At 39.8% G+C, this 16,254-nt stretch overlaps 1 protein-coding gene across 2 annotated transcripts; it reads right to left on the bottom strand.

Annotated features, from left to right (window-relative positions):
• Positions 1 to 270: 270 nt before the first annotated feature.
• On the bottom strand, positions 271 to 13,568 carry LOC146648325 (ceramide synthase 2-like). Of its 2 annotated transcripts, none has more exons than XM_085389416.1 (13): positions 13,388 to 13,568; positions 12,590 to 12,763; positions 11,717 to 11,834; positions 10,293 to 10,411; positions 10,033 to 10,090; positions 7,622 to 7,672; positions 6,368 to 6,460; positions 5,803 to 5,931; positions 5,128 to 5,237; positions 4,858 to 5,011; positions 4,471 to 4,579; positions 854 to 956; positions 271 to 399 (listed from the first exon to the last, which is right to left on the bottom strand). In XM_085389416.1, exons 2-13 carry the CDS (start codon positions 12,754 to 12,756, stop codon positions 327 to 329), a joined length of 1,284 nt encoding a protein of 427 aa, XP_085245542.1. In that variant the 5' UTR covers positions 12,757 to 12,763; positions 13,388 to 13,568; the 3' UTR covers positions 271 to 326. The 2 variants fall into 2 exon arrangements, with proteins under 2 accessions (XP_085245542.1, XP_085245543.1); XM_085389417.1 differs by having other exon boundaries at positions 13,417 to 13,568.
• Between the last annotated feature and the right edge of the window lie 2,686 nt (positions 13,569 to 16,254).

Raw genomic sequence — 16,254 nt, 5'->3', positions numbered from 1 at the left:
TTTCAAAATAAAAATTAAAAACACAGGGTTGCTATGTTGTTGGTTTACTCTACAGACTGTAGATAAATCTGATGTGCTTTTGAAAAATATACTGGCCAACTTTATAATCTATTTTTTTCTTTTAATCATTCAGCTCATATTCACATCCTGATTAAGCTGAACTTTGGAAAAGATCTAAATATGGCAAAAAATGTGTTACGATCACGTTTTCTTCAATTTTGATGTTTAACACATTTCAAAATAAGAGGTAAAAAAGGTTTTCTTCAGTATTAAGAGTTTTATTCAATCTGATGGAGCATTTTTAACGGCTGGATTGTGTAATCAGATTACAGAATCCTCAGTCTGATGTTGCGGGTGTGTCCACACTTGATGGCACGTGGATGCAGACGAGCATAGCACCTAAGACGGATGACAGAAATCTTTAGATTAGTGAGATGGAATCTGTAGATCGCTGCTTTACTGAGGGCTGTGATATGTATCTGCTAACACTCAACTTGGAGCCATCAAAGCTCTGGGAGAGCTTACTCCCAGTCAACCTAAAATCTGCCACTGAATTTGATTCTGACAACTGTTCTTTGAAAGAGGAAAATTATTTAATCAGCCACTCAGTAATTATTTAGCCTTGCTAATAATGCATTTTTTCCTAAAAACCTCATGTGCATAAGGAGCAACTAAAGGTTTTACTTCTTCGGACCTTTCCCATGCACCCTGCAAAAAGATGAAATCAAGTGGAATCAGTTTTTAGCAATCCGCTCAAAACATCTTATCTTATCTTAGGGGAATTATCCCCTCACCTCTCTGAGAATGAGTTCAGTCTCGCTAATATTTGTGTGTGCTGGTTTTGTATACATACTTGCGGCAGATTATCCTGTCACAGTTGTACTTCTGAGCCAGCTGCTTCAGTGATGGCTCAATGATGCCCCCTCTCAGACGTAGGACAAGGTGAGGGTTGGAATCTGAGAGAAAGACATGGGTATATAACCATCAATGCAACTTTAAAACATTTAACAAACAGCAGTTTTCTTCCATCGTGGTGAAATCCACCTTTTTGGATGTTATATTCTGACAGGGTGAGTCCATCCTCAAGCTGTTTCCCAGCAAAGAGCGTGAGACAGTAACTTAATGGTTACAGCTACTGTGGGCATGTACTACTACATGCACAGAGCTTTGTTAGTTACACCAATCCAGTTATAAAGCAAAATGAATGTAGTAATACTGTGCACTGAGTTCCCAGACAAAAATGATCGTTTCAGAAGTTAAGGAGAAGAAAGTTTATAAGCTTTCTGTTCACCAGCCGCTCAGAAACTCAGTGAGCAGAGCGCTGTGAACAAGTTTTATCCAGTGCTTTGTTTTTAATCTGTCCTGCTGACACTGCTGCACAGAGGGAGTAACTAACGTTGGGATGAAACTCACTAACAGGTCGCAGATTAACTGCAAGTGTTTGCTATGATGAATGACACAAAGGTACAATAAGAATGAAATAATAATTATTGAAAAAAACAAATATAGAAGAAAAGAGGAAGAGAGAAAAGCGAGGACAATTAAGTTTCATGATTTAATCCAGTTAAATATTGTTTTTCAGAAATTCCTTCAACTTTATTCTACATATTTAATTTAAGACTAATAGATTTAAACTAAATAGAAAAGAAGTCCTGCTCTTAGTAGCATTGATAATATAAGAATTAAGGCAAACACTATTGATTAATAAAATATGAGTCATCATTAAGCCCACATGAGAAACAATAAAAGAGAGAAGTTGAGCTTTTTCTTGTGAACAAACTGAATCACTTCTAGAGTGAATCTTTCTAATCACCCGTCAGGAGCTACTACATTTTATTCCAAAACAAAGGGCTCATGGAAAGACTTCCATCACAGACCATAATCCTTTTCGTCTCTTCTTCTGCTGGAACATTTGTAACTATGTGTGCATTTTAAAAAAACAACTCCTTCATGAGAGAGAGAGGTTTCACATAAAAGTGATATTATGGTCATTAAACATTTTTGCAATTCAAGTCTGTGGACCTCCTTAGTGTGGTTGTAGAAGCTGCCAGCAGATGGCGATGCACAACAGCGGTGATAGTGACACTGTTTAATCTACAGTACTGTGTCTGTGAAGGTTCTCGGTCATCCAGGTCATCATAGTCTAAGGTGCTCGGAAAAACCTCAGGAGTCTTCTCCAAGCACGGCATCCCAATGTACTTCAGACCCAGCAACACACTCAGCCAAAAACTGGTTCATCCCAAAGACAAAATTCCTAAACACAAACTCAAAAATGTGGTGTATGCTGTGCAGTGCAGCGAGGAATGCCCAGACCTCTACATTGGAGAGACCAAACAGCCACTTCACAATGCATGGCACAACATAGAAGAGCCACCTCCACAGGACAAGACTCGGCGGTGCTTCTCCATCTAAAGGATAAAGGTCACGCTTTCGAGGATGCCAAAGTTCACATTTTGGAGAGTTTGAAAGAGGACTGAAAGAAGACATCTCTGTCCACTGTGAGCGACCATCTTCGAACAGAGGCGGTGGTTTACGACACCAACTGTCGGCCATCTATAATCCAGTTCCCTTCCCAGACACCTTAACGCCCACTCTCATCCTGGGCCATCTGACCTCACACGAAAGTGGGTTTCACAATGAGCTCACCCCAAACCTTGGCTGATTGTGACCTACACCCGTCTTCACACCTCGGCTTGTGTAATTAGGTAGAGGATCATTAGGGGGTCCATGTCTCTCGTGGGGGGACACTCCCACAGGGCTTAAATCTGGGACTCTCCACCATTTGACCTTAGAACTGAAGAAGCTTCTTATGAGAGGTGAAACGTGTTCAAGCAACTTAAAGAAGTCCAGACGCTCCTTAGACTACAGTACTGTGCAGAACTCGTTAGCCACCCTTACTTATTTGTGTAAAGTGATCCTGGAAAAATAACACAAACAGTTCTCCAAGATTTCTGAAGATCTTTCAAAGTTTTTGTGTTTATTTAAGACTCTTATTACTGTTCTATAAATCATGAAAGCATTAAAAAGGCACCTAACCTAATGATGAATCAGTGACTGTATGAGATTTGATTTTTTGTTATAATCATTGGGATGAACTAGTGTTGTGTCTACACAGCTTACCAACAAAATAGTTTTTAATTGTATTTTTTGCCACTTAAACACATAATTTGTTCCAATTTCTTTTATAGAATCTAAGAAAAATACATCTGGCACACAATGAAACACTATGAATCATGGACTGTCCTCCCCAGAGTCCGGGCCTCAACATTTTTCGAGCAGTGTGGGATTTTTTACACAGAGAACAGTACAAAAGGCAGCGAACATCCAAAGAAGAACTTTGAATGCCCTTCAAGAGGTTTAGAGCAATAAACTTTTTCCTTCTATGAATTTTTTCCACTTCTGCGTAAACACTTTTGACTAAATGGCTGCACCTCCACCCCATCTTCCTGGGTGGCTGAAGACTTTTGCACAGCACTTTAATTCTACAGAATCACATACTGAAATATTTTTCAAAATCCATCCCTCCATCCATTTTCTTCCGCTTATCCGGGGCCGGGTCAGGGAGGCAGCAGCCCAAGAAAAGAGGCCCAGACCTTCCTCTCCCCAGCCACCTCCTCCAGCTCGTCAGGGGGAACACCAAGGCGTTCCCAGGCCAGCCGAGTGATATAATCTCTCCAGTGTGTCCTGGGTCTGCCCCGGGGGTTTCTCCCGGTGGGACAGGCCCGGAACACCTCGCCCAGCCCAGGAGGCATCCTTGTCAGATGCCCGAACCACCTCAACTGGCTCCTTTCGATATGAGGAGCCGGTTGAGGTGGTTTTCAAAATCTTTAACCAAAAAAAGAAATAAAGGTAGAAAGACTAAATGATCATTTTATTTTCAGCATTTAAATGTAACAGTATTTTACAGTAATTAAAGAGCACTTCTATCTACGCATGAACATACATCAACCTGCTCTTTTGTTTCGATATTGGTTTATGTTCGTGTTAATAATCTCTGTTGTACTTTTAAATGTTTGCTTCGTGAGCCTAATAAATAAAAAGAAAACCGTGTGCAGTGAAGGCTACAGTGGACATTAGCAAGCACAAAACATTTCAAATGAAGGCTGCCGTCCCTCTTTAAAGACAGTGAATCACTATGGATCATTGTACAGCGTTACTGAGGCTCAGGATTGTGCTTCCTGTGTGTAGCAGGGCGCTATGACACCTGTTTTATGACACCGGCTTTAAAGAGAATGTTTTCTGCTTCAGTTTCTCACAGTTAAAAGTGAAGGACAGTAGCATCATCTGACTCACAGACACCGCTCTGACTGAACACACCCAGTTCACATTAGTAAAGGAAAACAACAGACGGAGAACGTTCCTACTGAGCTTTACGCATTCTGTCCACCACAGACGACCTGTGGTTGGCCAGGTTGTTAAGGACACAGCTGTTGGTGAGCATAGACAGTTTGGAGTTAAGAGAGTCTTTACTTTTCTCCCAGTAACAGTCAACTCCTGGGTCCTTGTTCTCCTCTCCCCCTTTTTCCTCCTCTTCCTCTTCAACCTCACTTTCTTCATCACTGCGTTCATCTTTTTCCAGCTGAGGAAGAAAACAGAAGGTTTCACACTACAAACTACGAAGAAGGTCCAAAAACAAATGAGTGGGTGACACTGATTTATTTTCTTGTGACCACAGGGCTGTGAATGAGGACATAAAGCTGACTGGTTCAGTTTTCTGGATGCTCCCTGTCGTCCTTTTAATTGGACTCTTTGCTTGTTTGCATCAAGTGGTATCACGTAAGAATTAGAACTGCAAAACAATTGAAAACATGTCAGAGACATCTCGTGACGCACTATAGCTTCACTGCTCTTTCTCACCTTGCCTTTCAGGAACTTATAGAGCATGTGCAAGATCAACTTGGCCCAGAAGATGTGCAGACCTTGCAGCACCATCAGCAGGATGTTAAAAAAGTAGTAGCCAGCAAAAGGCTCAAACACCTCCATGGACAGTACCAGGGTGGTGTGAATGATTCTGTAAGTAATCGAATAGCTAGAGTCAAGTTGCTGATGAGAGAGTTCAAATTCATCCACACTTCTTTTACAGTTATCGAGCAATTTAACGACAAAAAAAGGAGAATTATCTCTTACTTGCTGGGAAAAATCACCAGCCGAGTCACGAGGAAGATCACAGCGAACATAACAAACAGGGTGTCACACGATCTCCTCCAGCCAGCGCCGTAGTTGAACATCTTTGCAGGCTGCAGAAATAATAACCGTGCAATAAAGTCACATAGCAAATCCCAACAATAGTGCTATGTAGATATGGATAATAAAATAACAAACTAAATGTTTTCAGAATGGGGAAAAACAGCTCAGTCTTTAAGTCAAGCAGAACACTAAGAACGCCTGCTGTTTTCTCATTTTCAGTGCAAAAATAAAAAGCATCAAGCAGCTCAGGTTTAGAAGCCTGATGTTATTCACAATTGTGTCTTTTGCACAGGTTAACAAAGGTCAGTCTGCACCGCTAGCTATCATGGCACAATCACAGGATCCTTCTGCTTCCTGCAGGCTACTGCAGAGGTCTTAGATAAATATTTTCTAAGAATAGCCTAAAGTGCAGTTTGAACTTCTGATTGTAGTTTGTACAGTCAGTTTTTCTCATTTCTTTCAATTTTCTACATTAATGTAGGATGTCTGGCCAAAGTGAATATTATATTTTTAAAGATTCCCAAGATGTTTTTTCCTGCACATGTAAAAAAAAAAATGACCGTAAATGACCTTTATTTTACCTTTAGAGCATAAATAAAAGGATCTGCAGGTTACCTCTAGCAGGATGTCAGAGGAGTCGTGGAGCAGCATGACCAAGGTGCCGATGCGAATGTAGTTGGCACAATAAGAGAAACTGAGCAGGAAGATGGTAGCCAAGTGGTGGACGACCTGTTCCTTAAAATCCTGCAAAGGCAAACATGCAGTGAGCAAAACAAAAGAACCATCAGATGTCAACAGAAGACAGTCACTCATTAACCATGTGCTGGTCAGGTTTCTCATTAAAGCAGAAGTGAAGTGAGAGAAACATGAAATATGACCACAGTTAGACCAACATCATCCCAACAGCTAACTTCTGTAAAGGGCATCTGCTGCGTGAGACAGGAAGAAATCTGGCAACGCACTCTGTGGTGGAATGTGTGAAACATGCAACTCAGTCAGCAGCAATCTGTATATAAACTCTGGCGTATCTAAAAGGGCAGCGCACGCAGTGAATCAGCTGCTTTCAATGCAATGCTTGCGTAACAAAACGGGCCGTTCAATGCACAAGCGCTTCTGTTTAAATAAACACTTTGCTACGTGTCGCCGGGGCTGAACGCAGCCTGTTGTGTAACATCCTCACCTTCCTCTTGACATCCACAGAGATCCGAAGGAGCAGAGAGCCATAAAATCCCAGCTCCAGCATGTAGTACCAGTAGTGAGCTCTCTCCATGGGCTGAGGAGGACAAATATAAAGGTGATTTTTTTATAAAATACCTGGACTTTAAATACTGGCAGAACAGTAGGGAGCACTGCACCTACACAGGTGGAGGATTTGAAATGTATTTATAAGCTTTTCTGTTTAAGAAAGGAAGGGAAACTATCATGAATAATTCTAGCGTGTCGCTATCCTTACACTTGCCACCGAAGCCTAAGAATCTGAGCAACTCATTTTGTTTTTAGTCCCACTAGGCGGTATAATGGATCACTCTTTGCCTATAAACTACAATTAGATGGATTGAAACTATTCTCAGCCATGACGGTATTTTTATTTATTTTTTCATACATATACATACATACATACATACATACATATATATATGTACATATATATATATATATATATATATATATGTACATATATATATATATATATATATATGTACATATATATATATATATATATATATATATATGTATATATATGTATATATATATATATATATATATATATATATATATATATATATATATATATATATATATATTCTCGTATGTGTGGCACAATGTGTTTTACTTTCCATTTTTAGGGATTATTATGCTTACTTTTAGAAACTTGTAAATGTATTTATCATAGACTTTTTATACACATAATTTATTACGTATTATTATTATTAGTAGCAGTAAATATGAATATAAAATATTTTACTTTTTTAAATATAGAACCAGGATGCGTTAAATATCAAACTAATGCAGTTTCATGGCCAAAGTTAACGACCAAGCCAAATCAGTAACCGGGTAAATGTGTGATTCTTTATAATAAGCCGTTAATTATCAGGGCCTCTAATTCTTGGCTTGTTTAGATTTATTTAACCCCATCTTGAGTAACTGAATATAATCAAAGTTACACATGCACATATTTAACTTTTTAACTTCATTTCTGACATCCTGGCACTATATAAATAACCTGGTTAACTCTCTGTAGTTTGAATGCCGTACATGAATTTACTGTATTGTGCTTGTTTTACAGCTCCTCTGTAAAATAGGTGTAATTGGATTACCTATCCGTACACAGGTTACACTTTCAACATAAATAATGAGACTTTCACAACGGTTATTTTAATGGAGCACACTCTGTTTTACCAAAGTAGTCATGTGGTGTATGTAATGTTTTCACCTGAAATGGATACTGCCTCCAACATTCCCTGAGGTCCCAGAACCACGGTTTCTGCACAGACAGGGAAAAATTTAGAATAAACCTGAAGAGGTGGAAACGTATGAAAGGACAGAAATAACTTTCAGATTATCCCTCATAATGTCCTCCCGATTTCCACACCTGTTGTCCTCAGGGGTCAAAAATGACTCCATCTGGTTTGATTGATACTTAATTAATATGAAGTGGATTTTTCCCCCACTTTTAATTAAAACTTAATTCAAACATTTTGACACGATTTCTTTATTCCATTTCAAATTTATGTCTGATAAAACCTCATTTAAATGAAATGTGTCTTTGTTTTTGGGTAAAAAAAATAAATTAAATCATCAGTTATTGTGATTATCGTTTCACAACCAGAGTTGGTTTCTTTAACAGATGATCACAGATGGGTATATGTCAAAGTTAATTTAGGAAGCTGTTTTTAAACTACTTCAAGTTTTTCACTGGCAGCAAATAATCACATCTGTTGTCTTCTGGGGTCAAAAATGACCGCATCTGGTTTGAAAGCAATAAGTATAAAATATCATCCATCTCTGTGTTTCAAGGTTTTATACAACTTTATTCCAACTCATTACCTGACATCACATACTGCACATGTTTTTATCTCGTAGTTCCCCGGTTTACTTGGGATGTTCTGTTGGAATGGACAGAGTCCTCTGAAGGGGACTTGGTGCTCACACAGTCATATCAGTACCTGGATCTTACATCACAGCAGGAGAAACACCCACTTGTTCCATACACCTCCAATGGGAGCATGTTTGTGTCATGAACAATGATCATTTATTGTTTCTTTATCAAGGAATGATATCCTTTTTGCGATTCTGTGATTAATCTTGTGTCAGTCACGGTAGCATGAAAACTGCCCTAAAAGACTCTGGATGTCATAAACTGGCCGTAGCGACTCTACTGGATGCACGGCAGTAAGAATCAACACACCCACATATGCCTACAGCTGCTCTTGATCCATTTTTCTTCCTCTCTTGTTGTCCCTCCTTGTTTGTCATTGAGTTGGCTGTAGAGCAGGTCATCTGCTAATTGGATGGTTGTTGGTTCAATCTCTGTGTGCTCTAGTCTGGAGTTCTTACCAAGGTGTCCTTGGACACGTTACTGAACCCCAACTTGGTCTCTGATGCATCCATTGGCATGTGAACGTTAAAAAGCATAATACAAGCAGAATACATGGTGTATAATGCTTTCAGCGCTCGCGTAGAAAAGCAATCTAAGGATTTTAGGTAATCAGTATGGGACCTGGCATATGTGCCGTGGTAGATTGTCTTTCTCTGTGACGCACGAGAGAGTCCTGCATCGTCTGTCACTGGGAAGGATAGAAGACCAGATCAATGTTTCCTCATATTACTGCAAATATTCCTGTCTCAGCTGACTCCTCGTTCTTGCTTGATCTTCATCATAATTGAAATAGAAGATGTGTAGTCCTCTGACACATCTTCTATTTCAGTTTCACATTCTGAAAATTCAAGAAACTTCAAGAAGCCCAGTCACTTTCTTTCCAAGCTCTTCAGACTACCACATTCTGGATGCCTGAGAACCTACTTGAACATACTTCAGATTCTTCATCACTTTCCTTCACTTCATAGCCTTCTTCCACTTCTGCAGGTGGGTGATGTGATTTTTCAGAGAAAAGGTAGCATTTGATCTAAATATTGGCAATATTTTCTTTATCTTCTAACCCTGGATCTTCCTGAACATTGATTATTCCTCCTCATTACACTAGAGGACAATATGTGCATTTCTTTACTGGTCATTCCTTTCCACAACATGGTAAAAAAAATTATCTCACAAGCCTCCAGTGCAATGGAGGCTTGTGAGATAATTTCTGTGTAGGTATTATTGTAGAGTCTACCTTACAATATGAAGCACCTTGATGCGACTGTTGTTGTGATTTGGTGCTGTATAATTAAAATTGAATTAAATGTAGAGCACCTGCCTCCTCATTGTGCTTCCTGTTTTGTTGTTGTTGTTATGAGCATTGCATGACCCCACACATCAGTGATCCAAGATGTTTGAAAGCAGTATGGTATGAAAATATGGCCCTTTGCAACACTTTTTACTTTGGGCCGTTTTTGACCCCCAAGGACAACAGGTGTTACAAAATCCAATAAAACCCCCATAAATAAATCAAATTACTTATTCCAACTTATTCCAATCATGCATAGCATAGTACTGAATAACTTCACTTATTTTCAGACCATTTAATGAATAAAAAACACATTTTTGATAGCAAAAGATTTCTTTTTGGGACAAAAATGACCCCAGGACAACACAAAGGTTAAATTGATTTTTTTTCACTCACTTATTGTTTTAGCATCAATAGTAGGAGTAAAATGTCATTGCTATAAAATGTTGTCACTCACATCAACCAGGCAGGACAATCCAGCCACAAAAGCTGTGAGGTAGAAGAAGAACCTCCAACTGAAAGACAGCGACTGAGATGAGAAACTCTGGCCATTTAAAAAAGCACTTTAAAAATGTAACCAGCCAAAGCTTTGGACAGTGTCAGAGTTCTTGCGAGCTTTTCCAGGATCGGTCATTGTGGAGACTGGTGGAGGATCTTCTATTGAAGGAACTCATCAGTAACTGGACAATGACGGAGGCGTGGAGGGGAAATACTTACGCAGCTTCACCAAACTTCTTGGTTTTAGACGGCTTGTCTTGGCTCCTGCGACGCTTGAACCACGTCTCTATTTGTCTCTGCGTTTTGCGGCACGACAGCATCAAGCCTTCCATTTCACTCTGAAACAAAAAACAGCACAGAATGAGTTGAGGTGGAGCAAGCGACGCTCGAATGCAACGTGTTCGTATTGTTCTTTTAAAACGTACTTTAAGAAGTTTGTAGTGCAGTAAAAGTAAGTGCGACGTGCAGGCTTCGATTTATTTCTCCTGTTCAAACCCATTTGAATATAGTTGACATCATTTTTGAGTATATTTATTTTATTATTTCTTATTAATGTTTACATATGTAGCATTCATTTCATTGTTTAGTGAAATTTGTTTAAATAATCTTGATCACATGTTCATTTTGCTTTCCAAAAACAAAATAAACTTAGTCAGAAACTTTCTATATGTATCTAAACAGTATTTTAAAAGTTATAACCTGTTACTATATTGTACATAACAAAGTCATAAAAAATAATGTGATATTTACATATCATTCTTTATATGCCTACAGTGGAAACAATGGCAGAAAGAAGCATAGTTTTAAATAGCTCTATATAGCATTATTAACATGTTGACCTTCAGATCAATCTACAGGGGTCAGAGGTCAAATGTGACCTGCTATTTCAAGTCTTTGTCTATATGTTAAAAGAACACACCACACTTGTAAGAATCATAGTTTCTAAGTTCCATCCATCCATTCGCTTCCGCTTATCCTTTTCAGAGTCGCGGGGGGCGCTGGAGCCCATCCCAGCTGTCATAGGGCGAGAGACAGGGTACACCCTGGACAGGTCGCCAGTCCAACACACAGGGACAGACAACCATTCGCACATTCACACCTAGTGGCAATTTGGATTATCCAATTAACCTATCCCCACAAGTTGCATGTCTTTGGACGGTGGGAGGAAGCCGGAGTACCCGGAGGGAACCCACGCAAACACGGGGAGAACATGCAAACTCCACACAGAAAGACCCCGGCCTGATGTTGGAATTGAACTCAGGACCTTCTTGCTGTGCGGCAACAGTGCTAACCACCGTGCCACCGTGCACCGTTTCTAAGTTATGAGGCTTTTTGTCAGTTTTCAGCCAATAAGTCATTAAGCTGACCCTCCATATTTCTTCAGTCTTTAGAGCAAAAGCAAATGTCTGCTGGACTCATTTCTATTTAGCCAGAAGCCTGTGAAAGGTCACAAGATGACCTTGTGGGGTTGTGTGTTTAATGCTGTGGGGGAAAGGGAAAACAAAGTGCCTTTACACACAAATTTAACTTTCAAATGAAAACACGCCAGTTTAATCATTTGAAAAACACCTGACTTTAAAGAAATACAAATTCAAAGACTAAGCCACGTGTTTGCATGCGTGCAGAGGCCTCCTCAGGCTCACCTGTGTCGGCTCTCTCCTGTTCTGGATGTAAAACGACTCCAGATTCGGCGATGGTGCAGCGGTCACTTGAAATCTATTCTTCACCCCAAGACACCTGGCCATGGGTGGGGCAACAAACCTGAGGGCAGAGAGAACAAAAGGTATCTTAGAAAGAGGACGGGGGATACTCGGGGTAGCAGTCACTGTTTAGCTGTAAATAGAGCGCTGGGTGACCAGCGTGTGACTGCACTTACATATGAATGCATTGTATTACCACTCACTTAGCAACACAACAGTTAAAAAACATTAGGTTAAAGCATTGTTACAAACCTGCAAACAAGCCTGCTTTTATTAGTTAATCATAGCCATGCATGATTTTTTTCCACTCCAGGAACATGAGATCATTTGACAATCACATGACATCTTAAGTATGATTAACAAGCAATTTGAGTCTCTTGACGCATCTTCTGCTTGTTTGCTCACAGCTAATATGTTAAATTACCTTCATTTAGGTTTGAACATCTCTAATTTTCTCCCTCATTTCATTTCTGTTTATCTTCCTCTCTAGTTTCCAGAGTCTTTCTCCCCCCATGCTAACAATGCCAGCTCCACTCACCAAAAACACAAAAACACCTGCTCACTGTCCCACAGCTCGGATCCTCTTACAAAGTCCTCTCTATTGATACTGTGGATGGCTATAGGAAGCAAATGCAGTGCGACTACTTTTTTCCCCAGTGGTGACAACGACTTCATATGATTGCTGTATTTTCGAAAAGACTTGTAAGTGCTGTTTCAGCTTCAGTGGAGTGAAATGTTTGTGTGCTCTGCTGCAGACCCTTCACTATCTCAAACACTCACTCACCCATTTCAAAACAAAGAAGGCCTGTGTGCTACCTTTCAAACATGTAGCGGAGGGCTACGAAGCCGAGGGCGAGGGGCAGAGCGATGAGAAGGTCCAGGGGTCTGGGGCGGTTGGAGTCCCCCATTTGTTCCATGTCTCTCCAGGTCACACCAGGAGGAAGCCAGTAGTCCTCCTTCCATAAATCAGGCAGCATCTCCATTTTTTTTCTGATGCACAGGTGAAGAAGAATAAGAGAACATGGTGGACAGAACAAAATAAGAATAGATTAGATTTACTGTCATTTAAAGGTATATAACTCAAACTGTGAAATTAAGTTTGGCATCTAATCTGAAGGGCAAATAATATACAATATACAACACACACACATAGACACAAATGCACAAACCAATTATATTATGTACAGTACACATTAGAGGTTTCCACACAGTTAAGCTTGAGCGCAAACAAATATGAATTCATCCAGGTATAACAGCAGGTGAGGTGTCACGTGAGAGAGACAGCAGCTACAACAAGAAGAGCACTATGTTGGTGCATCCTAAGCATCCTATGATCCTACATCTGTCACCTCAACTACAATATGTTATCAAAAATCAACAATAACAATAACTCTTAAATAAATAAAAATGTCCCACAATAAGAAAATTCCTGTCCTACAAGATCAGAATTAATCATCCTAACAACCATAAAGCACGGGTCAGGTGAATAACGATCTCTTTTAAACAAAGTGCAGAGAAATAGCCGACTGCACTTCAGTTGGTTGTTTCCATGGATAAACGCAGTAAGCTGCAATGAGACCGCCGAAAGAAACGGGATCCAGAGCAGAAACCTACCGACCAGGACCTCCGTGTGAATTACAAACCGAATTAATGAGGCAGGAATCTGAAAGAAAATCCAGCTTAAACCGAGATTTCAGGCTGAGCCCTGGGTGGCTGACGATGCGCCGTGGTGCTCCTGTGTCCTGAAGACGACAGCAGATCCGAGCCGCTCGGTCATCATCGATCTGCAACGGTTGTTAAGTCAGACGGGGTTTTAAAAAAAATGAAGCGGGAAAGGAAGCTGTGGGACAACCTTCAAAAGTAAAAGCCCTCGGAAGAGTATGTTGTAGCTTTTAGTAGTTTATTTACTTCGTTTTAGTGTCCCCCCCGATAAATTTGTATAAATATAGAGTAAATAAAGAAATATCACTTCTCTCTCTTTAAGTCCAAACTGAAAACTTACTTGTTCAAAATAGCTTATCGCACGTAACCTCTTCACTCTACTATTTTCAATTTGTTTTATGTCTTATGCTTTTATGATTGTGTAAACTGTTTGCTTTTATGTCGCTTTTATTATTCTGCTGTCTACAGTGTCTTGAGTGTTTTGAAAGACGCTTTCAAATAAAATTTATTATTATTATTATTATTATTATTATTATTATTAATTTATTAATTTATTTTGAATATCATTTTTAATTAATGTAAGCATATTTTATTAACACCTCATGCTTTTTGACCTTTTGACCCACAGCCAAATACAGTCAGGTCGTGGTAGGTTCAAAAATGTAGCAGTGAACCTTTATTGTGAAGACTTCCGGTCTGCTCTGTCTGTCTGAATGATTGATAGCTGTGGGGGGACTGACGCACCAGGGGTGTCTCCGGCTCAGGGGGAATGATTCACAGTGTGAAGTGGGCTCTGTGGTTACCTTTTAAGTTATAGTGGGTGGGCAGGCTATTGCTGATTGCTTGCTACAATTTAAGCAGAAGGATAAGTGGTTACTAGCTGGGAAAGCAGGGATAGGCCTATTTTCAGTGTGCATGGTTTTTAACATATCAGGCCTTATAGTTGTTAACCTGTCATGATGTTCCACTATATAACCATTATATGAATAACACAAACTGGGGCAACCATGGCACAAAAGCTGCGATCTATTCCATTTCATTACACTTTGTTTTACTGTAAAAACTGTTTGATTAAATCCTTGATTGAATATCATGGATGGGAAACATGCCTGATTACATTTCCCTCTACTCCTTAGTAGATTATTCTCATGGCAGACTTCTCCCGGGTCACCAGCTCTCTCTGGGAAAGCAGCTCCAGAAACCCATTGCAACGAGCTTCGAAGGTAAGCACACCTCTCTGCACAGGCTGGCAGGCAAACCTTTTGAACTTTTACCCTTAAGAAAACTCAGGACAACTTTAAATGGTTCACTTCTTCCAAAGCCACACTGTGGTCCTCCTCACACTGTCCTCCTCCACATTCAAGCACTGCAGACAACACTCCTCATGTCCCAAGATTAGCAGATAACATCAGCACTGTTATGCAAATGTGCAGATCTTTATTGCCAAACAGCTCAGCTGGGGAGCTGTTTGGCAATAAGCTTGTGCATGACACACTAGAATTGTGTGTGTCACGCCTCAGGCATATAGGTGCAATATTCGGTCACATACAGGTAAAAGGTGTTTAAATGACTTGTGTTCGGGCAGTAAGGGGAGAGTTTGTGTACATTATGCAGCAGACAAATTACTATGATTTGCATGTGGCTGGGTGTGGGCTGTCCTTCACTGAAGTGTATGAGTGTATGTATAACACCGGTGTACTTGTGTTACTCGTGTTAATGCAATATTAATAATATCTCTTTGTGGCGCTGCACTCCAAAGACTTAATTCCCCCTTTTTAAGAGTTCAAATATTTCCATTATGTAAATATTTAAAAGTTAAGCTTTAGGTGTCAACTGTCAAACAAAGAAATGAATGTAAATCAGTGGGAATCCTGGTACGCGCAGGTGTGTTTTTCTGTGTATTTCATGTTTGCATATTCAGGAAGGTTTGATCTGATCTGCATTTAGTTGGTATGTTCTTGAGCTGGAAAAAAGGACAGCTGTTAAAAGGTCAGACGTGAAATATATTAAAATGAGAGTCAGTCATATCACCTGAGCCAGATTTGAGGCAATGTTTTGTGTGTGTGATCCAGACGTATTTGCATGTTTGTGTGCATGTGCACATGTGTTTTTCTGCAGACAGTCTGCGGGAGGGTGAAGGGAACTGAATGCCTTTTTTGTGTTGGCAAGGAAGTAAATTGTCAGAACTCAGTGAAGCAAAATCTGTCGAGCTCAGTTCGACACTAATGAGGTCGGGGTTGTTATACAGTGTTTCCAACCATCTGTTGGACTGCACTGGACTGTTTTGGTCAGGTTAGAGAAGTCTGACTGCACTCTTTGTGCTAAATCTCTAACAAGTTCCCCACTGAGTAATTAATAGAATAGAATAGAATAGAATTCAACTTTATTGTCATTGCACATGCACAGGTACAGGGCAACGAAATGCAGTTTGCATCCATCCAGAAGTGCTTTAGTGATATAGATATATTACAATATATATTAGCAATAATATAGATATGTGAGTATATTACAGAAATGGGTCTAAGGCAGCTATATTAAGGCAGCTATATTGACTAATAAATTGCTGTGAGCAGTTCAGTTCAGGGAGATTCCAGCTGTACATCTCAGCTCTGTTCTCTGGATTTGGCTCAGTGGTACTTTGAACTAAAAGCTAAAAGCACTGGACGAGATCATATATGCAGTAGCATCTTATTTTAATATGTTTCCAATGTTTCCAACTTTTTCACTCTCCAAAAGACACGGGACCAAATTTTATGACGACTCCAGCAGTTCCCATTGTTGTATTGTAGGTTCTTCACCTTACAATATAAAGTGCTCTG

Source organism: Rhamphochromis longiceps, linkage group LG18 (genome assembly GCF_057381845.1).
Source record: "Rhamphochromis longiceps isolate RC_006_pf linkage group LG18, R_longiceps_female_GT1.1, whole genome shotgun sequence".
NCBI classification, from domain to species: domain Eukaryota; kingdom Metazoa; phylum Chordata; class Actinopteri; order Cichliformes; family Cichlidae; genus Rhamphochromis; species Rhamphochromis longiceps.
The sequence above is the reverse complement of the archived record's forward strand: the minus strand, read 5'-3'. Positions and strand labels throughout refer to the sequence as shown.

What these genes read in the sequence shown, in the direction of transcription:
- LOC146648325 (XM_085389416.1), bottom strand. Translation starts at nt 12,756, where the DNA reads ATGGAGATGCTGCCTGATTTATGGAAGGAGGACTACTGGCTTCCTCCT. An exon ending in GGAGGCAGTATCCATTTCAG is followed by an intron (nt 6,461 to 7,621) that starts GTGAAAACATTA and finishes TGTCCTCCTCAG; the next exon opens with CCCATGGAGAGAGCTCACTA. An exon ending in ATAAGTTCCTGAAAGGCAAG is followed by an intron (nt 4,580 to 4,857) that starts GTGAGAAAGAGC and finishes TTTCTTCCTCAG; the next exon opens with CTGGAAAAAGATGAACGCAG.